Here is a 20366-nt window from a genome sequence, read left to right on the forward strand (position 1 = left end):
TGTCACGATCAATTGATGTAAAGCTGTGGGAGAGCCAAGAAAAAATAAGAAGCAGGATATAACTTTAAATAGAGGCGTTTACATCGATCTCCCTTCCCCAACAAGAAATATGTCGTTGCAGGACATGTAGAAAAGACAAAGCACACTGGTCCCATTCTCCCACTGTAAGCTTCTGTCTGACAGAAATCATATTAGTTTCCCAACCTAATATGGAACCCCTGAGTCTCCAACTTGTGTCAGATGAACCTTACAGTCCTTAGTAATTAAAAAAAACAGATCATTAAACTGAAACACAATTTTGAAAAGGAATAGCTTAAGCAAGAGAACACTGAGAGAGAAAATAGAAATTTAGCATGTTACATTTCCCTTAGCACTTACCAAAGCAGTGAGTGGGTGTAATTGATTTTTATGTGGGTGCACTAGAGCCAGGACTTTTTGTTATGAATTCATCTCATGCACCTAAATCAAAAACCTCTGAAACTTTCGCAGGATTTTATTTTTCAGTTATATTGCGTTTTTTCCAACTGCTTTCCTGGCTGTTAACTCTCTGCTGTAAAACTGTTGAATTCTGGGTGTGGGCCATTGCAAAATAAATTATTTTTTTGGAAGTACTGTTTTCTCATAAAAAGCTAAATGTACAGAGTATTAACTAAGGCTGTCATATTTAATCACAGAAATAATTGAACCTCATTGTGAAACCGAGTACAGAGCCCACACACGATCATAAGGCTTTTTCCCTCTTGAGTAAGATGCTTGTGGATTTCAGTTAATTAAATTGAGGCCTTTTATTTTCATGTCCTACTGAAAAACATGAAAGATAATTCTACCACCTCTAATGGGCAAGCTACTAGAGGCCATAACAGAGGATAAAATTGAATGATACGGAATAGAAAGATATTGTCGTAAACAATGTGGAGGATAGTAACAGACTTCAGGAGGACATAGACAGACTGGTGAAATGGGCAGACACATGGCAGATATAATTTAATGCAGAGAAGTGTGAAGTGATGCATTTAGGTAGGAAGAGTAAGGAGAGGCAATATAAACTAAATAGTACAACTTTAAAGGGAGTGCAGGAACAGAGAGATATAGGGGTGCACATACACAATTTTTTGAAGGTGGCAGGACAAGTTGAGAAGGATGTTAAAAAAGCATATGGGATCCTGGGCTTTGTTAATAGAGGCATAGAGTACAAAAGCAAGGAAGTTATGCTAAACCTTAATAAAACACTGGTCACGCCGCAGCTGGAATAATGTGTTCAATTCTGGGCACCACACTTTAGGAAGGATGTCAAGGCCTTAGAGAGGGTGCAGAAGAGATTTACTAGAATGATACCAGGGATGAGGACTTCAGTTATGTGGAGAGACTGGAGAAGCTGAGGTTAATTAAAGACAGCCAGCATTGATTTATAAAAGGCAATTTGTGTCTGACAAATTTAATGAAGTGCTTTGAGGAAATAATGTAGTGGATGTTGTGTATATGAATTTTCAAAAAGTGTTTGATAAGGTGCCAGGTAGAAGGTGTGGTGATCAAATTAAGGAAGTGGGAGTGTGGCAGCATGGATAGGAATTTGGTTAAAAAGTTGGTAAAGAAAGGGCAGAAAACAGAGAGTAATGGATTTCTTTTGGCAGGCGGGATGTAAACAATGGTCTCACAGAGGTTAGAGTTGAGACCATTGCTCTTCTCAATATTTCAAAATGGTCTTTACTTGGAAATAGAGTGCACAATATCAACATTTTCAGATGATACAAAATTAGGGAGCATGGTTAGCATGGTTACGGAGGACACAGACAATTTCGTAGATTGGGCAGATAGGTAGTATGATGAAATTTAATGCAAATAAATGAGAGGTGATACATTTTAGGAGGAAGAACACACAGAGGGCATATACACTAAATACTAAAACTTTAAAAGGAGGAGAGGAGCAGAGAGACTTAATGATTGAGCTAGACAAATCTTTAGAAGTGGGAAGGCGAGTTGATAAATCTGTAAAAAAAATATGATCCTAGATTTTATAAATAGGAATAAAAAATACATGGACAAAGAGGTAATGCCAAACCTATATAAATCATTGCGGTTGACTGCAGTTAGAATAGGAGCCACAAATTTCTTCAAAGGTTCCACCAGACTCTTGTCATAACTTTAGGGTGATGATACCAAAGGGAAGGAGCCAGGGTGCATGTAAACTATAATAAACCGTGAGGTCGAACGCAGGAGACTGCAGGAGAACAGAGTCCAGTTAGAGCACTGGACACAAAGTGAAAGATTCAGTTCAACATTGATAAGTGTGAAGTGGTGCATTTTTGGAAAAAATGGAGAATGGAAATATAACATTAAATGGTAAAATTCTCAATGGAATGAAGGAACAGAAGAATCGAGGGCTGTCGTTGCACAGATATTTAAAAGCAGAATTTAAGGTGAAAAAAAGCTATATAAAGGGCAAATGGAAGTCTAAGACCTAGAAATTTATTGGTGCTGTGCCCGTTTTTCGGGCGCTATATGGGCCTTCAATATGGTGGGCAGGAAGCGCACATTACGAGCTGGAAGTGCGCCGCACTCCATATTGGTATCGGCAAAACGAAAGGCGTCCTACGCCCGCGGCAGAAACAGGTGTTAGTCCCTTTACGTATGGAAATAAAGGGGCCTAATGCCAGTTTGAAGCTTGCTGTGCAATATTGGTTTGCCCTGAGGCAGGCAGTGGCAGGGCCACTCAGGAAAACTAGGTCTACATGTGGCCTAACAGAACCGTCGCAGGCCACGACCAGCAAGGTAAGTTTGTTAAAAATATTTACCTGAATGTGGAGCCGGGAGGAACAGAAGTGCTTCTCCTGACCCCCACATTATGACCGTGGGCCGCTACTGGCTACGATCGCGACCACCACCCGGCCCCAATCGCCACCTCCACCCTCCCCCATCGCTGCCGCCATCTGCCCTGGTGGCCAATGCTACACTCCTTAATCTGTCTATGTCCCTTGTAACTTACTGCTCCGATCCACACAACATACTGTGCCTCGTAACTTAGTCTCATCAGTGATCTTGGATATAGAACTCTCTATTCTTTCATCCAAGTCATTGATATATATGGTGAAAAGCTGAGGCCTCAGTACAGATCCCTTGGGAACACCACTTGTCACATCCTGCCAATCAGGGTGTATTCGCTTTATCCGTACTCTGTCTCCTACCTCCCAACAAATTTCCAACCCATGTTGCAAGGTTGCTTCTGATTCCGTGCGCTTTCATTTTTGTTAATAATCCCTTGTGCGGGTTTATGTAGTTTTATCAAGTATTTTGAACCCTAATTCACTGAGAATGTTCAAGAATTCAATGGGAATGAGAATTCGAGAATGGGCAGCCGATCTATAAAACCAGTTTTAAAACAAGGTGGCAAGTTGAAAATCTACCCTGTGGAGTTTGAGGAAGATCCCTATCAGTTACTCTCAAAGAGGGTAAGGATCTGCCAGACTACGAAGGATTTCCTCTGGTCACATTTCCTCTGTAAATAAAAATATTTGGGCACATAATCACAAGGTAGACTTGTATTAAAAATCAAATATTGCGTAATAGCCTAAAGGGAATTTTTGAGTTGTTTCCACATGGTTCATTGAACCAGTAGCAACTCTGTCTCTGTAAAGGACTTAACATTATAGCCTGGCCTTATCATTTATCATGCTGAAAATCTTTGGCTTGGAGAAGTTTTGTAGATGGAATTCAATGATTGGATTTAAATTCCACTGCTTTGGTAGTAATGGACCATCCTGGCTAGAGACCATGATGGTGCATGGTATTGTTCATACAACTCTTTGTAATGGTATTGGGATCTTGTGTGATATACATCAAGCCTGGAAATAGTATCTAGGAATCAAAGATTCATGCAACAGGGCACTGAGTGTCTCTGTTCATGGGTATTTTTTTTATGGAAGACTCCATTAAACAATCCTTACTAACTGGCTCTGATTGATGAGTTTTGCAGAGTTTCTGTCCACAAGATTTAGTGGGACAATTCGCAATACAATTGTCTAGATTTACTATCTGCTCTTATTCCTTGCAATCATTTAAATGGCTTCCCGATGGCATGAAACATTGACATGACGACCATTCTGTTCTAGATGGTCAAAATGATTTGAAGCCTTTAACTCAAGCCAACGAGACCAATCTTTTCTGCAGGCCTTCCTTCCTTTAATGTTTGAGATAAGATTAATGTACTTAAAATGTCATCCACTCTCACTTTAATAATGTACTATCTACAATTCATTGTGAAAGTTAAACTTGTATTATTTCTTAAATTAAATTCACTTATGATCAATTTCCTGTCAGGAACTACATACCTAACATGCTGTTTTCTTAACTTCACACTCTTCCCTTGGAGAATAATGTGAACTAGTGGAGGGGTTTGCTGGCTGATTAACAGTCTGATAGGCTGCAATGAGAATGCTCCTTCCATGGCCGTAACCATCTTTATACCAGCTGATAGGGTAGTTAATCCTATATCGTGCAAGGGTTTTATGGACCCTCACAACCCATACGATGAGAGAGGACATCCACACTCACCAGATGCAATTAGCCCGCTGATGTCAATCCAGAATTCAGAGCTGGAACTCCAGTCTCCACTTGCAGGGACTGTCTAGAGCGTGGTTCAAACCCGACACCTTCTGACTCAGGTGGGAATTAAACCATTAAACCAAAGGCTCAAACCAGTCATACCTAATATGAACCTTCAAAGGCAGAGATTTGCCATGAATCTTTCCAACTCTTACCATTTTCTTGCATTAGGAGCTGTATCTCCATGCTCTGCTCCCATAGGGAGATACCCAAAACTGATATTAATGCAAATTAGCCAAAACTTTTAAACATATTTTAATTTTCTACAACAAAACTTCTACTCTATCATCGGTAAACCAAAAAAGCACAGACACAAAAATATCGAAACAAGTGCTATACGCATTCCACAATAAAAAAAAGTGGTCACCAATACTTTGGCTCTAAAATTAAAGCTAATGCATTAATTGCTCCCCTTAAATAATGGAGGGAGGAATTTCAGGGCCATTATTTTTTAATATTAATATTATAAACACTGAACATTTCTCTTCCAGTCACTCCACTTCTTATTCTGACTGTCTGAATTCCATCACAACTTTCAATCCTTTTCTTAATATTTATCCAGCTATTTTTTTTTACATAGAAAAGATCATAAAGGGCTGTGGAGGGCATCATTCTCTCCAAATATCCCACTAGGAGTTTGTAATTTGGAAAGGTGTCCATATCCTTCATTCTGCTTTCTCTCAATATATGTGCACAAATCGCGGAAGGCGGCAGGTCGAGAAAGCAATTGAAAAAGCATATGGGATCATGGGCTTTATAGATAAAGGCATAGAGTACAAAAGCAAGGAAGTTATGATGGACCTTTATAAAACACTGGTTTGGCCACAACTGGAATATTGGGCTCGATGTTACCAGGGCTGCGGGTTCATGGCGGGAGGGCTATTGGCCGCGTGGGTAACGCGCCTGGTGAAATTAGTCAGCCCCCCGCGCGATCGCAGCCCAATTGGATCCACTTACCTGGTCTTCCGGGTTCCCCACTGCTGATCTGCGCATCGGGTGGCCTGCGCATGCGCAGTAAGATCTGTCAGCTGGAGGAGCTCTATTTAAAGGGGCAGTCCTCCACTGACTGATGCTTCAACAAATAGAAAAAATTACTGCATGGAGCAGCCCAGGGGGAAGGCTGCTCCCAGCTTAATGATGCCTCACTCCAGGTATCATTAGATGGGGTGAGGAGGAGGGGGAGGACAGAGATCTTCCCCCCAGCGGGCGGGAGGAAGCGGCCTGCCTCTGCCACCAGGAAGCCTGGCTCGAGGTGGCAGAGAAGGTCACCAGCACCAACAACATATCGCCCACCTGCATACAGTGCAGGAGGCGCTCCAATGACCTCAGTAGGTCAGCCGAAGTGAGTACACTTACTCATTCCCCTACACTCCGTCTGCCACATCACCGCCCCCACCCCACATCTCCTTCTGCACTGCCAACACTACTCTGTCACATCACCCCTCATACCCACTCAAACCTCATCCTCATCTTACCTGCACTTACTCACCTCGTCAGTACTCATCCCGCCACTACCACTCAACCCAATCCTCATACAATCTCATGGCTCTATCTCATACTCACCCTCCCGTGCATCTCTTTCATGGTCAGCCTCACTCAACCTGCCACTACCTGTGCTGCAGCCACAGGGCATGCATTACATATGTGCAGTAGGCAGCGTAAGGCAAACGTGTCGTGAGCATGAAGGGGATGCACAAGGGTGTTTGAGGGTTTGTCATGGTTTTTACTTATATTTAATTTCTGATCAACTCACATTACATATTATATTGTCACCACTACTGCCACGTCTTCGCGAATCTTGTCTGGTTTGTGCAATAATGCCCTTTCCTGAGGATCACTATGAAGACCCACAACTGATGCCACCCATTGTGTCACTGCAGAGTGGGTGTAGGTGTATTTGCAGGGCTCTTTTGTGCAGACGACTGAGAGACGTCGACGATGTCCCCGGTGGCACCCTGGAAGGATGCGGAGGAGAAGTTGTTGAGGGCAGTGGTGACTTTGACAGCGACAGGTAAGAAGATGGTGCTCGGGCCAGCCGGGAGCAGCTCGGCATGAAGGAGGCTGCAGATGTCCACGGCTGCATGTCGAGTGACTCTGAGCCTCCGTGTGCACTGCTGCTCAGAGAGGTCCAGGAAGCTGAGCCTCGGTCTGTGGACCCTGTGGCGAGGGTAGTGCCCTCTGAGACGCATCTGTCCCTGCGGTTGCCCTCCCTCCTGCTGTGCAGGTGGATGTGTCACAGCACTCTGTTGTGGAGCTCCAAGTGTCAGAGGTGGACGGCGTGGACGGCGAGGCTGGTGATGCTGTTCGTCCTCCGAGGAGGTCATGACTGCAGCTACGGAGGCCCCCATCCGGAAGATGTACATCTGAGAGGGTCTGCAAGGTAGGTAAGTGTGTCCTCACACCGGGGTTGCGGTTCCAGGTCGGTGAATTTGATTGTCAGGAGGAGGGTGGTGGAGGCCAAACTTGTCCAATGTGACAGAGTGGCCTCCTGTCGAATGCACCTTTGCAGCTGCCAGAGTCTGCCGGCTGCAACACCTCCGTTTGAACTGGGAGTGTTTCCCCCAGTATGGGAAACAGTCTCAGTTCAGTGTAAAATCCCACCCCTGCTAATAAAACAGCTCAATCAAGTCTGTAAACGACCTGAACAAGCAACATAAATACTTTCAAGTGGCATCCCGCTGGCTTTAATTGCCTGCGGGATTCCCACCAGCGGGGGCTGCGCGCGCACGCCGGCGCGTCAGTGGGGAACCTGGAAGTGGGCGAGTTGGAGCCGGGCTCCGGTCCGGCTCCAGGATTCCCCGATTTTCGGAGCCCCCCGCCAGGAATGTACCCGATAGCGGGTGCTAAAATGATGCCCATTATGTCCAATTCTGGGTACTGCACTTTAGGAAAGATGTGAAGGTCTTAGAGAGGGTGCAGAAGAGATTTACTGGAATGATTCCCGGGATGAGGAACTTCAGTCACTTGGATAGATTGGAGAAGCTGGGGTTGATCTCCTTAGAGCAGAGACGGTTGCGAGGAGATTTGATAGAGGTATTCAACGTCATGACAGGTCTAGACAGAGTAGATAGAGAGAAACTGTTCCCACTGGTGGAAGGGTCAAGAACCAAAGGACATAGATTTAAGGTGATTGGCAAAAGAACCAAAGATGACATGAGGAAAAACTTTTTTACACAGCGAGTGGTTATGATCTGGAATGCGCTGCCTGAGGGGGTGGTGGAGGCAGATTCAATTGTGGCTTTCAAAAGGGAACTGGATAAGTATTTGAAGGGAAAAAATTTGCAGGGCTACAGGGAAAGGGCAGGGGAGTGGGACTCCTGGATGGCTCTTGTAGAGAGCCGGCACGGACTCGACCGGCCGAATGGCCTCCTTCCGTGCTGTAACCATTCTATGATTCTATATAACTATATTGGAATTTTACTCAAATTCTTTGTGACACAACCTCTATAAGCACAGTGTGGGGAGTTATTGCTGGGAGTTTATTTCACATTTCTACTGCATTAAGGGAAAAATAAAATCTGTAGCACAAATCTCAGGCTTGCTAGCTCCACCATTCTGAGCAAAATTTAGTTATCGCTGTTCCTACCTTGGTAGATAAGTTTGAAGCCTTGTTTGTTCTCCGAGTGATCACTGTAGAAGTGGATCATGGTATCATGTGTGGTGCTGAGCAACACAGGTGGGAGGTCTACTCCACTGAACTGGCCAATTAATGAGCTTGTGTAATGTGGCCCATTTCGAATCTCCAAGAAATCATGATTGGCTTCAGTCGAAAAATTCAGGAACTGAATGTGCGCTCCTGCATCAAAGAAACATCTTTTTAATACAAAATAAGACCATGATGAAAAGAAAAGTAAAATTAATCTAACAATGATCAATATTATAATTTGACCTGGTAATCTCACAGAATGAAATGCATTCATCATCTTTTCCTAGAGTCAATAGAGTTGTAGTACTATAAGATTACATGGTATATTCTTTTCACAGCTATCCATGCTGTCCACATTTACAGTGGTCAGAGTTAACCCTCCCCCCCGTCAGAAACAAGAGGAAAATTCCACCATTGTTCGACAAAAAAATCACCTCTTGTCAAGTGGTCAAAATTTGAATAGTAGGAAACTGTGACACAAATCCTCACATTAAAATGCTTGGAAGCAGTCCACAATATTGGGCAGTAAAGGCTGATTCTCCGATCAGGTGTCCCCAGCAAGGAGTGGCACACACAGGGAGCACTGGCCGGGAAATCGAGAGCCTGCAGCTCCGGGTTTTCTGCCTATTAATTTAAATGGATGGAAAAACAAGGGGCTGCAGGCCCATGATTTCCCAACCAGCGCTCCCTGCAAGTGACGTTCCTCGCTGGGAACATTTGCTCAAGGAATCAGCGTGTAATATAAACTTAATGCTTCCATTTTATGTTATGAGTAGACTTGGACTGGCTGGAAAATGAGTAAATGCCATTATCGAGGTGCTGTATCAATTTTGACATTACACATAAAAATCTAATTGTAAGCGAGGAAAATCTGGAAGGTAAAACAGAACTAACAGACTCAGGTGTTACCCAGATCAATAGTTTATTACGAGTGCACGCGGGAGAACAATCTCAGCCACCCCAGCTGGAGACCTCGTTCTCAAAGGAAAACTGGCAATACAACTTAGTTTATACAGTTTATTAGACAACACCCACTAATTACTAATGGGGGTGTATACATGGTAATATTGATACATCATTGGTTTATAGGGTTAATCAATCAGCTACTAGGCCTGCCCTTTGAACTCGAGTACCCCCTGTGAGAAGCTTATGGGCTGCAGAGGCTTCACTCTAACTTCGCATTCTTGAGCTGTCCCTTACCCTTGTTATCACTATAGGGAGGGATCTTCAGCAGGAACATGGCCTGCTGGACTACAAAGCTCTATTGAATTATGCAGCCAACTGACTCCTTTCCCAGACCATCAGCAGATGTTTCATCAATACGCCTTTGTACTCTTATCTCTTCTCAGGAACAGACCCCTTCTAAACATTCTTCAAGTAAAGCTTGGAATGTCCTTGGTCAGCTAATTAACCACAAACATTTAAAAGTATTTAAAAACGTACAATAAGTTGTTATCCTTGTGATACAATTTAGCACTTCCAGCTAGATACATAGGCAGGTTGCTGAATGTATCCTATTCACAGTTTTATTCCCCCTTACTGTACTTTGAAAACATGCACAGAATATAAGTCAGCAGCCAGCTTGCCAACTCCGCTATGAATTAAGAAGTGGATAAAATGTCCTGCTACAGTGCAACTGCTGATCACACCATTTACTTACATATACAATTAACAAAATCCTTCAAATCCCCCAAGCCAAAATTTTCATGAATATGCAACTTGGACGCAGAAAACATGTACAGCGTAGAAAATCCTGACAAACACAGGCCCTGAAATTACACTGTGGGACACCAGTATTTACTTGTTTGTTTAAAATTCCTTCCTTAGCTATTTTCCAATTTATTTTATACACCGTGGGACACGAACGTACAAACGTGGAACTTGTTTGACTGAAATTCTTCTCTCTCTGCTACTTCATCAATCTATTTTGAAGGAATAATACCTTGGAAGAGCAACGGAAACAACAGACGAGGAAAAAGAACCCCGAGTGGAAATTCACTCTATTATCTGTAACACGTATAAACCTATACAGGAAGCAACTAGTTAAATACTTCACATGATGCCCTAACTATTCAACATGAATCATGCGATGTGTCACACCCTTGAAACACGTGACCAGCTATTATTCTTTCTTGTTCAATTTTGTCTCCTTCTCTCCTGAAGGTGCAGACCTCACAAGCACTGGCTGCTCTCTGGTACATCAGTGGCCGTTCTTCAAGGGTCAAGATGTGAGTGTCAGCAAGTGTCAACAAGCAATTCATGCTTTCTGGGCTCCATAATTGAGCCTGATCCTCTGTTCACCCAACATCCACACATGCACTTTCTAGCTGCGTCCCAGTATACTGCGAAGAAGCAACAACTCCATTGAGTCAGCTAACTCAGCGCAGACTGAGGATCGAACCTAGGACTTCGTGAAATGATTAGTTCAGGACGAGACCATAAAGTTTTACTCTTTCTAATGTATATAGTTTTACTAAATTACTAAGAATTCAAGCAATTTGTGATAAATTTATTGGATAACATTATGGACCGAAACTTCTTTATTTGGCACTTTTAGCAAAATGGCATTTTTGCATCAAGTTTCCGTGTGTACCGTTTTAACAAATCCACTAACCTGTGAATAACTTGGTTAAAGCAGTGCACATAGGAATTTAACTTAACAAGTTAACCAATGTGCTAAAAATAATGCACACAGGAGTTTTAACTCCCATATCCATAGTTTGGTTTCAAACAGATAGCAAACTCTGATTATTGAATCATGTGCTTTATACTGAAACCACCGACTCCATCCCCCTCCCTGGCCACTGTCTGAGGCTGATCCAGACCGTTCGCAACCTTGGCACCCTATTCGACCCTCAGCTGAGCTTCTGACCCCATATCCGCTCCATCACCAAGACCGCCTACTTCCACCTCTGTAATATCGCACGTCTCTGCCCCGCCTCAGCTCATCTGCTGCTGAAACCCTCATCCATGCTTTTGTTACCTCTAGACTCGACTATTCCAATGTTCTCCTGGCCGGCCTCCTGCCTTCTACCCTACATAAACTTGACCTCATCTAAAACTCTGCTGCCCGTATCCTAACTTGCGCCAAGTCCCGTTCACCAATCACCTCTGTGCTCGCTGACCGACATTGGCTCCTGGTCCAGCAACGCCTTGATTTTAAAGTTCTCGTTCTTGTGTTGAAATCCCTCCATGGCCTCGCCCTTCCCAATCTCTGGAACCTTCTCCAGCCCTACAATCCTCCGAGATCTCTGCGCTCCTCCAATTCTGGATATCTTGCGCATCCCCAATTTTAATCATTCTACCATTGGTGACCATGCCTTCAGCTGCCTAGGCCCTAAGCTCTCGAATTACCTCCCTAAAACTCTCTGCGTCTCCAACTCTCTCTCCTCCTTTAAGTCGCCGCTTAAAACTTACCTCTTTGTCCAAACTTTTGGTCACCTGTCCTCATATCTCTTTATGTGGCTTGGTGTCAAATTTTGCCTGATAACGCTCGTGTGAAGCTCCTTGGGAGGTTTTTCTACGTTAAAGGCGCTATACGAATGCAAGTTGTTGTTGTTGGAACTATACTGCTCCAAACTGCAGTAACACTGGGTTTTATTGTACAATATGTTATAGGGAAAATTGCATAGCCTTATACATTGTAAGTGTACATAATCACTGTGCAACGTAAACGATTAAGAGATAGACATGTACATTATACATGAGAGCAGAATTTTTCCCACCATTGTCGCATAGTGAAAGGACATGATATGAGCACAGGATTAGATTGGGACATCACATTATCTCCAAATGCTTGACATCATTGCAACCCTGCCCCTGGGACATTTTATGCAGTAAATTAACCAAAGGATTATGCAAACACATGGTGCATGATGCAGGTGTCCAGTTTAATTAACGGTCTATTCAGTTGAAAAAAAAGGTTCAGTCAGAAGCTAATTTAGGTTAACTGATACTGCGAAGCATTCTTTTCCATCATTTGGCATGGAGCTCAGAAAGATAGAATTCATTACAGAGCTGAAAATGGATCAAAAACAATCATATTATTTGCCAGATATAACAAAACACTTTTATCCTTTATTTACATCTAATTATACTGCATAATTTCTTCACATGGATGCTTGTCTCCACATAAACTGTTTTAGCCTAGAGGGTACAGTGACTCAGGGCATTTACTTTTATGCAGCTGTTTCAATCCTGATGGGCTGTCAAGAGTCAATTTTTTACTTGCAACATTACCTTCCACACCCACTCTTCACAATCCTTACCTCCTCCCCCTAAATTAGATGCCTCAGGAGGTGCAATCCATTACCATGAGTCTTGATAGGCTAAATACCTTATTTATTTGTTGTAACATTATACGATTCTATGATTCAATTAGCAGCTTGACCAGAAACTCATCACCAAGGAGTTTGACAGATGGGAATGCTTTGCAACCTTGGGACTTAAGATATCTGTAGGATTGCGTATCAAAGATCTTCACCATTTTGCCTCCAACAGTAAAAGAAAGCATGGAATAAGAAAAAGCCATCTAGCCTGCTCCTTCCACAAACCATGCATAATTCACCCTATGTTGGAATCCCATGATCTCCCATTCATTTAATCTCCTGAGGGAAAGTTCTCAATAAATCCTCCCTGATCCTCAAAGATAATCAGGCAAATCTCCAGAATATTCATCTTTCCTCATATCGCCACGATTAAACTCTACTCTATTGTCCTTCAGACGAATACTTACTCTCACCTGGCAGCACAGGAACCATAAGATTCCATCGAGTGCTTGATCCTATCACTCTGTAGCTAACCCTATATTGTAGACTCTTTCGTCTCGACCTCTTTAACCTCTTACAAGGTATATCAATAAACAATACCATCTAGCCCCCACACCAAATAAAAATAACTATAATGCAGACCTGGGTTTAATAAGTACCTAAATAATACCAAATGAAACAAGTGGATGGAAACTGCATTCCAAAAAACCCTCATGATTCTGTGAAAAATTTCGCACAATATTCTGTTTGTCTCGTTGTGACAACAGGATGACTAATCTTATTATACAGTGTATGCATATTTCTAGCAAGGAAAGTTATTTAAAGGACTGCAATTCCAACAACACTCACAGAGCTATCCATATCCTGCCCACAGCTAAAATATCGGCCCGGATATTAACCCGGAGTTGGGAAGGCGGCGTGCCAAGGTGTTAGCTGGTGACGAACCCACAGCATTGTAAGGTTGGCCAGCCATCATTTATATAAAGTTTCTGGGTTTCTCGATGGAATGCTTCTTCTGCAGGTTTGCCACTTCCCCACATAACGCAATTCCCTGTCCACTATTCAAAGGCTCAGTCCACTCTGCAACGGAGGCTGAGGGAAAGGACTGTGAAGACTCAAATTAATCGTTGACTATTGGAAGGATACCTGCTAAGGGAGGGAAGGTGGCCCCCAGGTTCAATGATGCATCCTTGGAGATAATGCTGGGTAAAGTGAGGGCAAGAAGTGTTGTTCCCCACAAGTGGGAAGAAGAAACCTGCTGCGACAACCAAGAGGGCCTGGATTGAGGTGGCTGAGGGAGTCAGCAGCAGGAGAATGACGCCAGGACCTGGATTCATAGAATCATAGAAAGGTTACAGCATGGAAGGAGGCCATTCGGCCCATCGAGTCTGTGCTGGCTCGACGCAAGAGCAAACCAGCTAGTCCCACGCCCCTACCCTATCGCCGTAGTCCTGCAAATTTTTTACGTTCAAGTACTTATCCAGTTCCCTTTTGAAGGCCATGATTGAATCTGCCTCCACCACCCCCTCGGGCAGTGCATTCCAGATCCTAACCACTCGCTGTGTAAAAAAGTTTTTCCTCATGTCACCTTTGGTTCTTTTGCCAATCACCTGAAATCTAATGCCCTCTGGTTCTTGACCCTTCCACCAATAGGAACAGTTTCTCTCTATCCACTCTGTCTAGACCCTTCATGATTTTGAATACCTCTATCAAATCTCCTCTCAACCGTCTCTGTTCCAAGGAGAACAACCCCAGCTTCTCCAGTCTATCCATGTAACTAAAGTCCCTCATTCCTGGAATCATTCCAGTAAATCTCTTCTGCACCCTCTCTAAGGCCTTCACATCTTTCCTAAAGTGCGGTGCCCAGAACTGGACACAATACTCCAGTTGTGGCCGAACCAGTGTTTTATAAAGGTTCATCATGACTTCCTTACTTTTGTACTCTATGCCTCTAGTTATAAAGCCCAGGATCCCGTATGCTTTTTTAACCACTTTCTCAACCTGCCCTGCCATTTCAACAATTTGTGCACATATACCCCCAGATCTCTCTGCTCCTGTACCCCTTCTAGAATTGTGCCCTCTAGTTTATATTGCCTCTTCTCATTCTTCCTACCGAAATAATCACTTCGCATTTTTGTGCGTTAAATTTCATCTGCCACATGTCCGCTCATGCCACCAGCCTGTCTATATCCTCTTGAAGTCTATCACTATCATCTTCACTGTTCACTGCACTTCCAAGTTTCGTGTCATCTGAAAATTTTGAAATTGTGCCCTGTATATCCAAGTCCAAGTCTTCACTATATATCAAGAAAAGCAATGGTCCCAGCACCGACCCCTGGGGAACACCACTGTACACCTCCCTCCAGTCCGAAAAACAACCGTTCACCACTACTCTCTGTTTCCTGTCACTTAGCCAATTCTGTATCCATGTTGCTACTGTCCCCTTTATTCCACGGGCCGCAATCTTGATGATAAGCCTACCATGCGGTACTTCACCAAACACTTTTTGGAAGTCCAGATACACCACATCAACTGCATTGCCCTCATCTACCCTCTCTGCCACCTCATCAAAAAACTCTATCAGGGTGGTGAAACACGATTTGCCTTTAACAAATTCGTGCTGGCTTTCCCTAATCAATCCACACTCGTCGAAGCGACTGTTAATTCTGTCCCATATTATCGTTTCCAAAAGTTTCCCCACCATCGAGGTTAAACTGACTGGCCTATTGTTGCTGGGTTTATCCTTACACCCTTTTTTGAACAAGGGTGTAACATTCGCAATTCTCCAGTCCTCTGGCACCACCCCCCGTATCTAAGGATGCTTGGAAGATTATGATCAGTGCCGTCGCAATTTCCATCCTTACTTCCCTCAGCAACATAGGATGTATCCCAACCAGATCGGGTGACTTATCTACTTTAAGTACAGCTAGGTGGACAATGAAACAACTAACGGGAGGAGGAGATACTGTGAACATCCCCAACCCCAATGATGTCAAAGTCCTGCAATCTTCACTCCATTGCTTTGATATCCTCCAGGTTGTCACCATGAAAACATTGTCTGACTTCCACACCAATACCATAAAAAACAGACCCATAGAAATTGCCTTCAAATCATGGGGCACACGGGAAGGGCTGAAGTGACAAAAGTTTTAATGTGCTCCACCATTCAAATCATCAAAAGCCGTTTATTGATACACCCAAGTGTTAACCCTTCGTCATCTATATAGCCGTTCGCTTCCTACATCAATCACTTCTACAAGGTACTACCCCAGAGGCTTGAGCAGAAAAGAGTACAGAACAGCATGCCAGGAGCAGCACCAGGCGTACCTAAAAATGAGGTACCCAACTGGTGAAGCGACAACTCAGGACTACATGCATACTAAACAGCGGAAGCAACAGAGCTAGGCGATGCCACAACCAACGGATTAGATCAAAGCTCTGCAGTCCTGCCACATGCAGTTGTGAATGGTGGTGGACAATTAAACAACTAACGGGAGGAGGAGGCTCTGTGAACATCCCCATCCTCAATGATGGCAGAGTCCAGCATGTGAGTGCAAAAGACAAGGCTGAAGCGTTTGCAACCATCTTCAGCCAGAAGTTCCGAGTGGATGATCCATCTCGGCCTCCTCCCGATATCCCCACCATCACAGAAGCCAGTCTTCAGCCAATTCGATTCACTCCACGTGATATCAAGAAATGGCTAAGTGCACTGGATACAGCAAAGGCTATGGGCCCCGACAACATCCCAGCTGTAGTGCTGAAGACTTGTGCTGCAGAACTAGCCGCGCCTCTAGCCAAGCTGTTCCAGTACAGCTACAACATTGGCATCCTCCCGACAATGTGGAAAATTGCCCAGGTAGGTCCTGTCCACAAAAAGCAGGACAAATCCAATCCGGTCAATTACCGCCCCATCAGTTTACTCTCAATCATCAGCAAAGTGATGGAAGGTGTCGTCAACAGTGCTATGAAGCGGCACTTACTCACCAATGCTCAGTTTGGGTTCTGCCAGGACCACTAGGCTCCAGACCTCATTACAGCCTTGGTCCAAACATGGATAAAAGAGCTGAATTCCAGAGGTGAGGTGAGAGTGACTGCCCTTGACATCAAGGCAGCATTTGACCGGGCAAGGAGCCCTACTAAAATTGAAGTCAATGGGAATCAGGGGGAAAACTCTCCAGTGGCTGGAGTCATACCAAGCACAAAGGAAGATGACAGTGGTTGTTGGAGGCCAATCATCTCAGCCCCAGGACATTGCTGCAGGAGTTCCTCAGGGCAGTGTCCTAGGCCCAACCATCTTCAGCTGCTTCATCAATGACCTTCCCTCCATCATAAGGTCAGAAATGGGGATGTTCGCTGATGATTGCACAGTGTTCAGTTCCATTCGCAACCCCTCAGATAATGAAGCAGTCCGTGCCCGCATGCAGCAAAACCTGGACAACATCCAGGCTTGGGCTCATAAGTGGCAAGTAACATTCGCACCAGACAAGTGCCAGGAAATGACCATTGCTAACAAGAGACAGTCTAACCACCTCCCCTTGACATTCAACGGCATTACCATCGCCGAATCCCTCACCATCAACATCCTGGGGGTCACCATTGATCAGAAACTGAACTGGATCAGCCACATAAATACTGTGGCTACAAGAGCAGGTCAGAGGCTGGGTATTCTGTGGTGAGTGACTCACCTCCTGACTCCCCAAAGCCTTTCCACCATCTACAAGGCACAAGTCAGCAGTTTGATCGAATACTCTCCACTTGCCTGGATGAGTGCAGCTCCAACAACACTCAAGAAGCTTGACATCATCCAGGACAAAGCCCGCTTGATTGGCACCCCATCCAGCACCCTAAACATTCACTCCCTTCACCACCGGCGCACCGTGGCTGCAGTGTGTACCATCCACAGGATGCACTGCAGCAACTCGCCAAGGCTTCTTCGACGGCACCTCCCAAACCCGCGACGTCTACCACCTAGAAGGACAAGGGCAGCAGGCACATGGGAACAACACCGTCTGCACATACCTCTCCAAATCACACACCATCCCGACTTGGAAATATATCGCCGTTCCTTCATCGTCGCTGGGTCAAAATCCTGGAACTCCCTTCCTAACAGCACTGTGGGAGAACCGTCACCACATGGACTGCAGCGGTTCAAGAAGGCGGCTCACCACCACCTTCTCAAGGGCAATTAGGGATGGGCAATAAATGCTGGCCTCGCCAGCGATGCCCACATCACATGAATGAATTTTTAAAAATAACATTGATGTCCTAATTGCATCACAGGACCCCGATTTATATGTATTTATGAGCCTCCCGTCTCTCTGCAGAGGGAGACTCGTCGACCTCGATACTCGCTGCCATTAATATCGCGCGACTGGGAACGCAGCGGGTTGGGAGCGGGATCGCCACTTTTGGCATTTGAACCCCTTGCCCAATTGATTCTCGTCGGAGGGGTGGGGGGGCAGGGGAGGTGAATATTGAGACCATATTAAGAACATAAGAAATAGGAACAGGAGTAGCCCCTCGAGCCTGCTCTGCCATTCAATAGATCATGGCTGATCTTCGACCTCAACTCCACTTTCCCGCCCGATCCCCATTTCCCTTGATTCCCCTAGAGTCCAAAAATCTATCGATCTCAGCCTTGAATATACTCAACGACTGAGCAATGATCGAATATTATTTTAACGTGAAAAGTTACAGTTTACTTAAAAACTAACGTGTACGTCCTCCATGCATTTTTTCATCAGTAAAACATTGATTATTTATAGGCGCAAAGCTTTTAGGTATTCAGCATAAAAGAAAAGGAAATGCAGCTTGTCGATATTTGACTTTGTGTTTTTAAAAAAAGGCGGTCGCTTGCTGTGATGAATGGTGCCTTTGCTGGCAGACAGCTCGTTCCCTTCTGCAGCCATAGTGTCATTTCCCCACGGGAGCTGCTGAATTTGGGCAGCAATTGATGTCAGCTGGAGCTTGAGCAGAAGGAGCACTGGTAATCTTCAATGAGGAGAACAAGCACACTTCACGTCCCTGGCATACCCAGTGACAAATTAATAATGTTCAGAGGGAATCAAGAATATGCTTAGTCGGCAAACTGGGATTTTTGAAACAGGTGGGACTTGCCTTAAGTTTAAAGTCAGACTTTATACGATTATAAAGATTCCTGAAGAGGCAGCATATTCTCTCACCAAGCAGATACGTGTGTGTGTGTGTGTGTGTTTGCGAGTGTGTGTTTGTGAGTGTGTGCGTGCAGAAATACAGTAACATATGACGTCAAGAACTGATATTTTGGTATCATCGCAGAGGTAGTCTCAGCCGTACAAGAGCAATTACATTCCTCTCAGTTCTATAGTGTTCAGTTCATTGCTGACATTTGTATTTTGATGCATAATATATGTTCTGTGCAACTCTACACACAATGGGATTGAGTTTTTAAAGGTAAGCCATGTAATCACCTTTTAGAGGGTATATTCAGGTAGCATTTATACCTCAATGTTTTCCACTTATATGAATAACTGAATACTCCTCAAGAGGGCCTAGATATCCAGCTCAGTACTTGTATTTAATCAGCTATCTGGTATTGTGAATCCATGCTTGTGATTGCAAGACTTGTTCGATCAAATCCATCACATGTTCAACTTTACTTGCTGCTGACCTTCTAACACAAAGATGGCATAATATATTTTTCCATTCAAGTAGAAGTAATATCTTCAAGGAACTGTTCTGTTCAAATTTGTCTTTAAAAACCCATTTTCATTTCTCCATGGGATGTATTGAATTATACTGTTTTACATAATGTTTAAAGGGAAATGAATACTGATCAATGCCATGCTGTTTTGGAATCAGGCACAACAAATCTGTTGATCTGCTGTGGTTCCCCTCTGTCAGTATCAAGGAAAGTCAGCTTGTGCTCCCCCAATGTCGTGGTTAATAAACGCTGTGCCCAGTGTAAAGTGAGCAACACAAACCAGGGAGGTCCTGCGTTTACTTCCTCGTCCGTGCTGTGTTAATTGAATGATTTATATCAATGAGTGTTAATTGTATTCAGGTGGTGGGTATAAACTGGGGACTCTAATGTATCGTTTTTCTCGAAGATCTTAGCTGGGATGTGGTGTGTGTGTAAAGGGGAATCTCTGTGAATTAAGGCTTGGAAACAACTAAAGAGCAGGCTCTAGTGTTCAATCCTTCACCACATGGCTATCCAATTTTAACATGCTGAGTTAGCTGATCTCAGCCACAGCAGTTTGTGGAAATACCATAAATGACTCCGGTGCCCTTGGGCTAAGGAAGTTAAAAGTCAGCCCTGCTCCTGATTACCATCTAAAACTCCCTGCTGAAACGTGTGGATGGGAGGTCAGGACAGAACTGGGTCTGATTGTGATGATCCCCATAGTCAAATAGGATGCCAACATGTGCCCTCTCGACTCTCGCATGAAAAATGAGAATTTGGGTGAGCTCCTGAGGGCAATCAGCATTGGTAGAACTCTACACCCACCTTAAGGAGACAAAGGGAGAAAATTGGAAAGAAAAGGACACTGAAATTTAGAAGAATGAGTGTACTCGAAGGGGTAGATGCTGAGAGGATGTTTCCCCTTGTGGGAGAGACTAGAACTAGGGGTTCACAGTTTAAAAATAAGTGGTCTCCCATTAAGGACGGAGATGAGGAGAATTTTTTTCTCTCAGAGGGTCGTGAATCTGTGGAACTCCCTTCCCCAGAGCGCGGTGGAGGCAGGGTCATTGAATATTTTTTCGGCTGAGTTAGATAGATTCCTGATTAACAAGGGAGTCAAAGGTTATAGTAGGTAGACGGGAAAGTCGGTCACAATCAGATCAGCCATGATCTTATCAAATGGCAGAGC

At 44.1% G+C, this 20366-nt stretch overlaps 1 protein-coding gene across 1 annotated transcript in view; it reads right to left on the reverse strand.

Annotated features, from left to right (window-relative positions):
• The window catches only part of LOC137321575 (CUB and sushi domain-containing protein 1-like), a 2214006-nt gene that overhangs the window by 237307 nt on the left and 1956333 nt on the right, over positions 1 to 20366 (reverse strand). Inside the window, exon 41 of the mRNA XM_067984007.1 lies at positions 8186 to 8395. Coding sequence (XP_067840108.1) covers positions 8186 to 8395 — 210 coding nt within the window. The remainder of the gene's footprint in view (positions 1 to 8185; positions 8396 to 20366) is intronic.

This window comes from Heptranchias perlo, chromosome 5 (assembly GCF_035084215.1).
Source record: "Heptranchias perlo isolate sHepPer1 chromosome 5, sHepPer1.hap1, whole genome shotgun sequence".
Classification (NCBI taxonomy): domain Eukaryota; kingdom Metazoa; phylum Chordata; class Chondrichthyes; order Hexanchiformes; family Hexanchidae; genus Heptranchias; species Heptranchias perlo.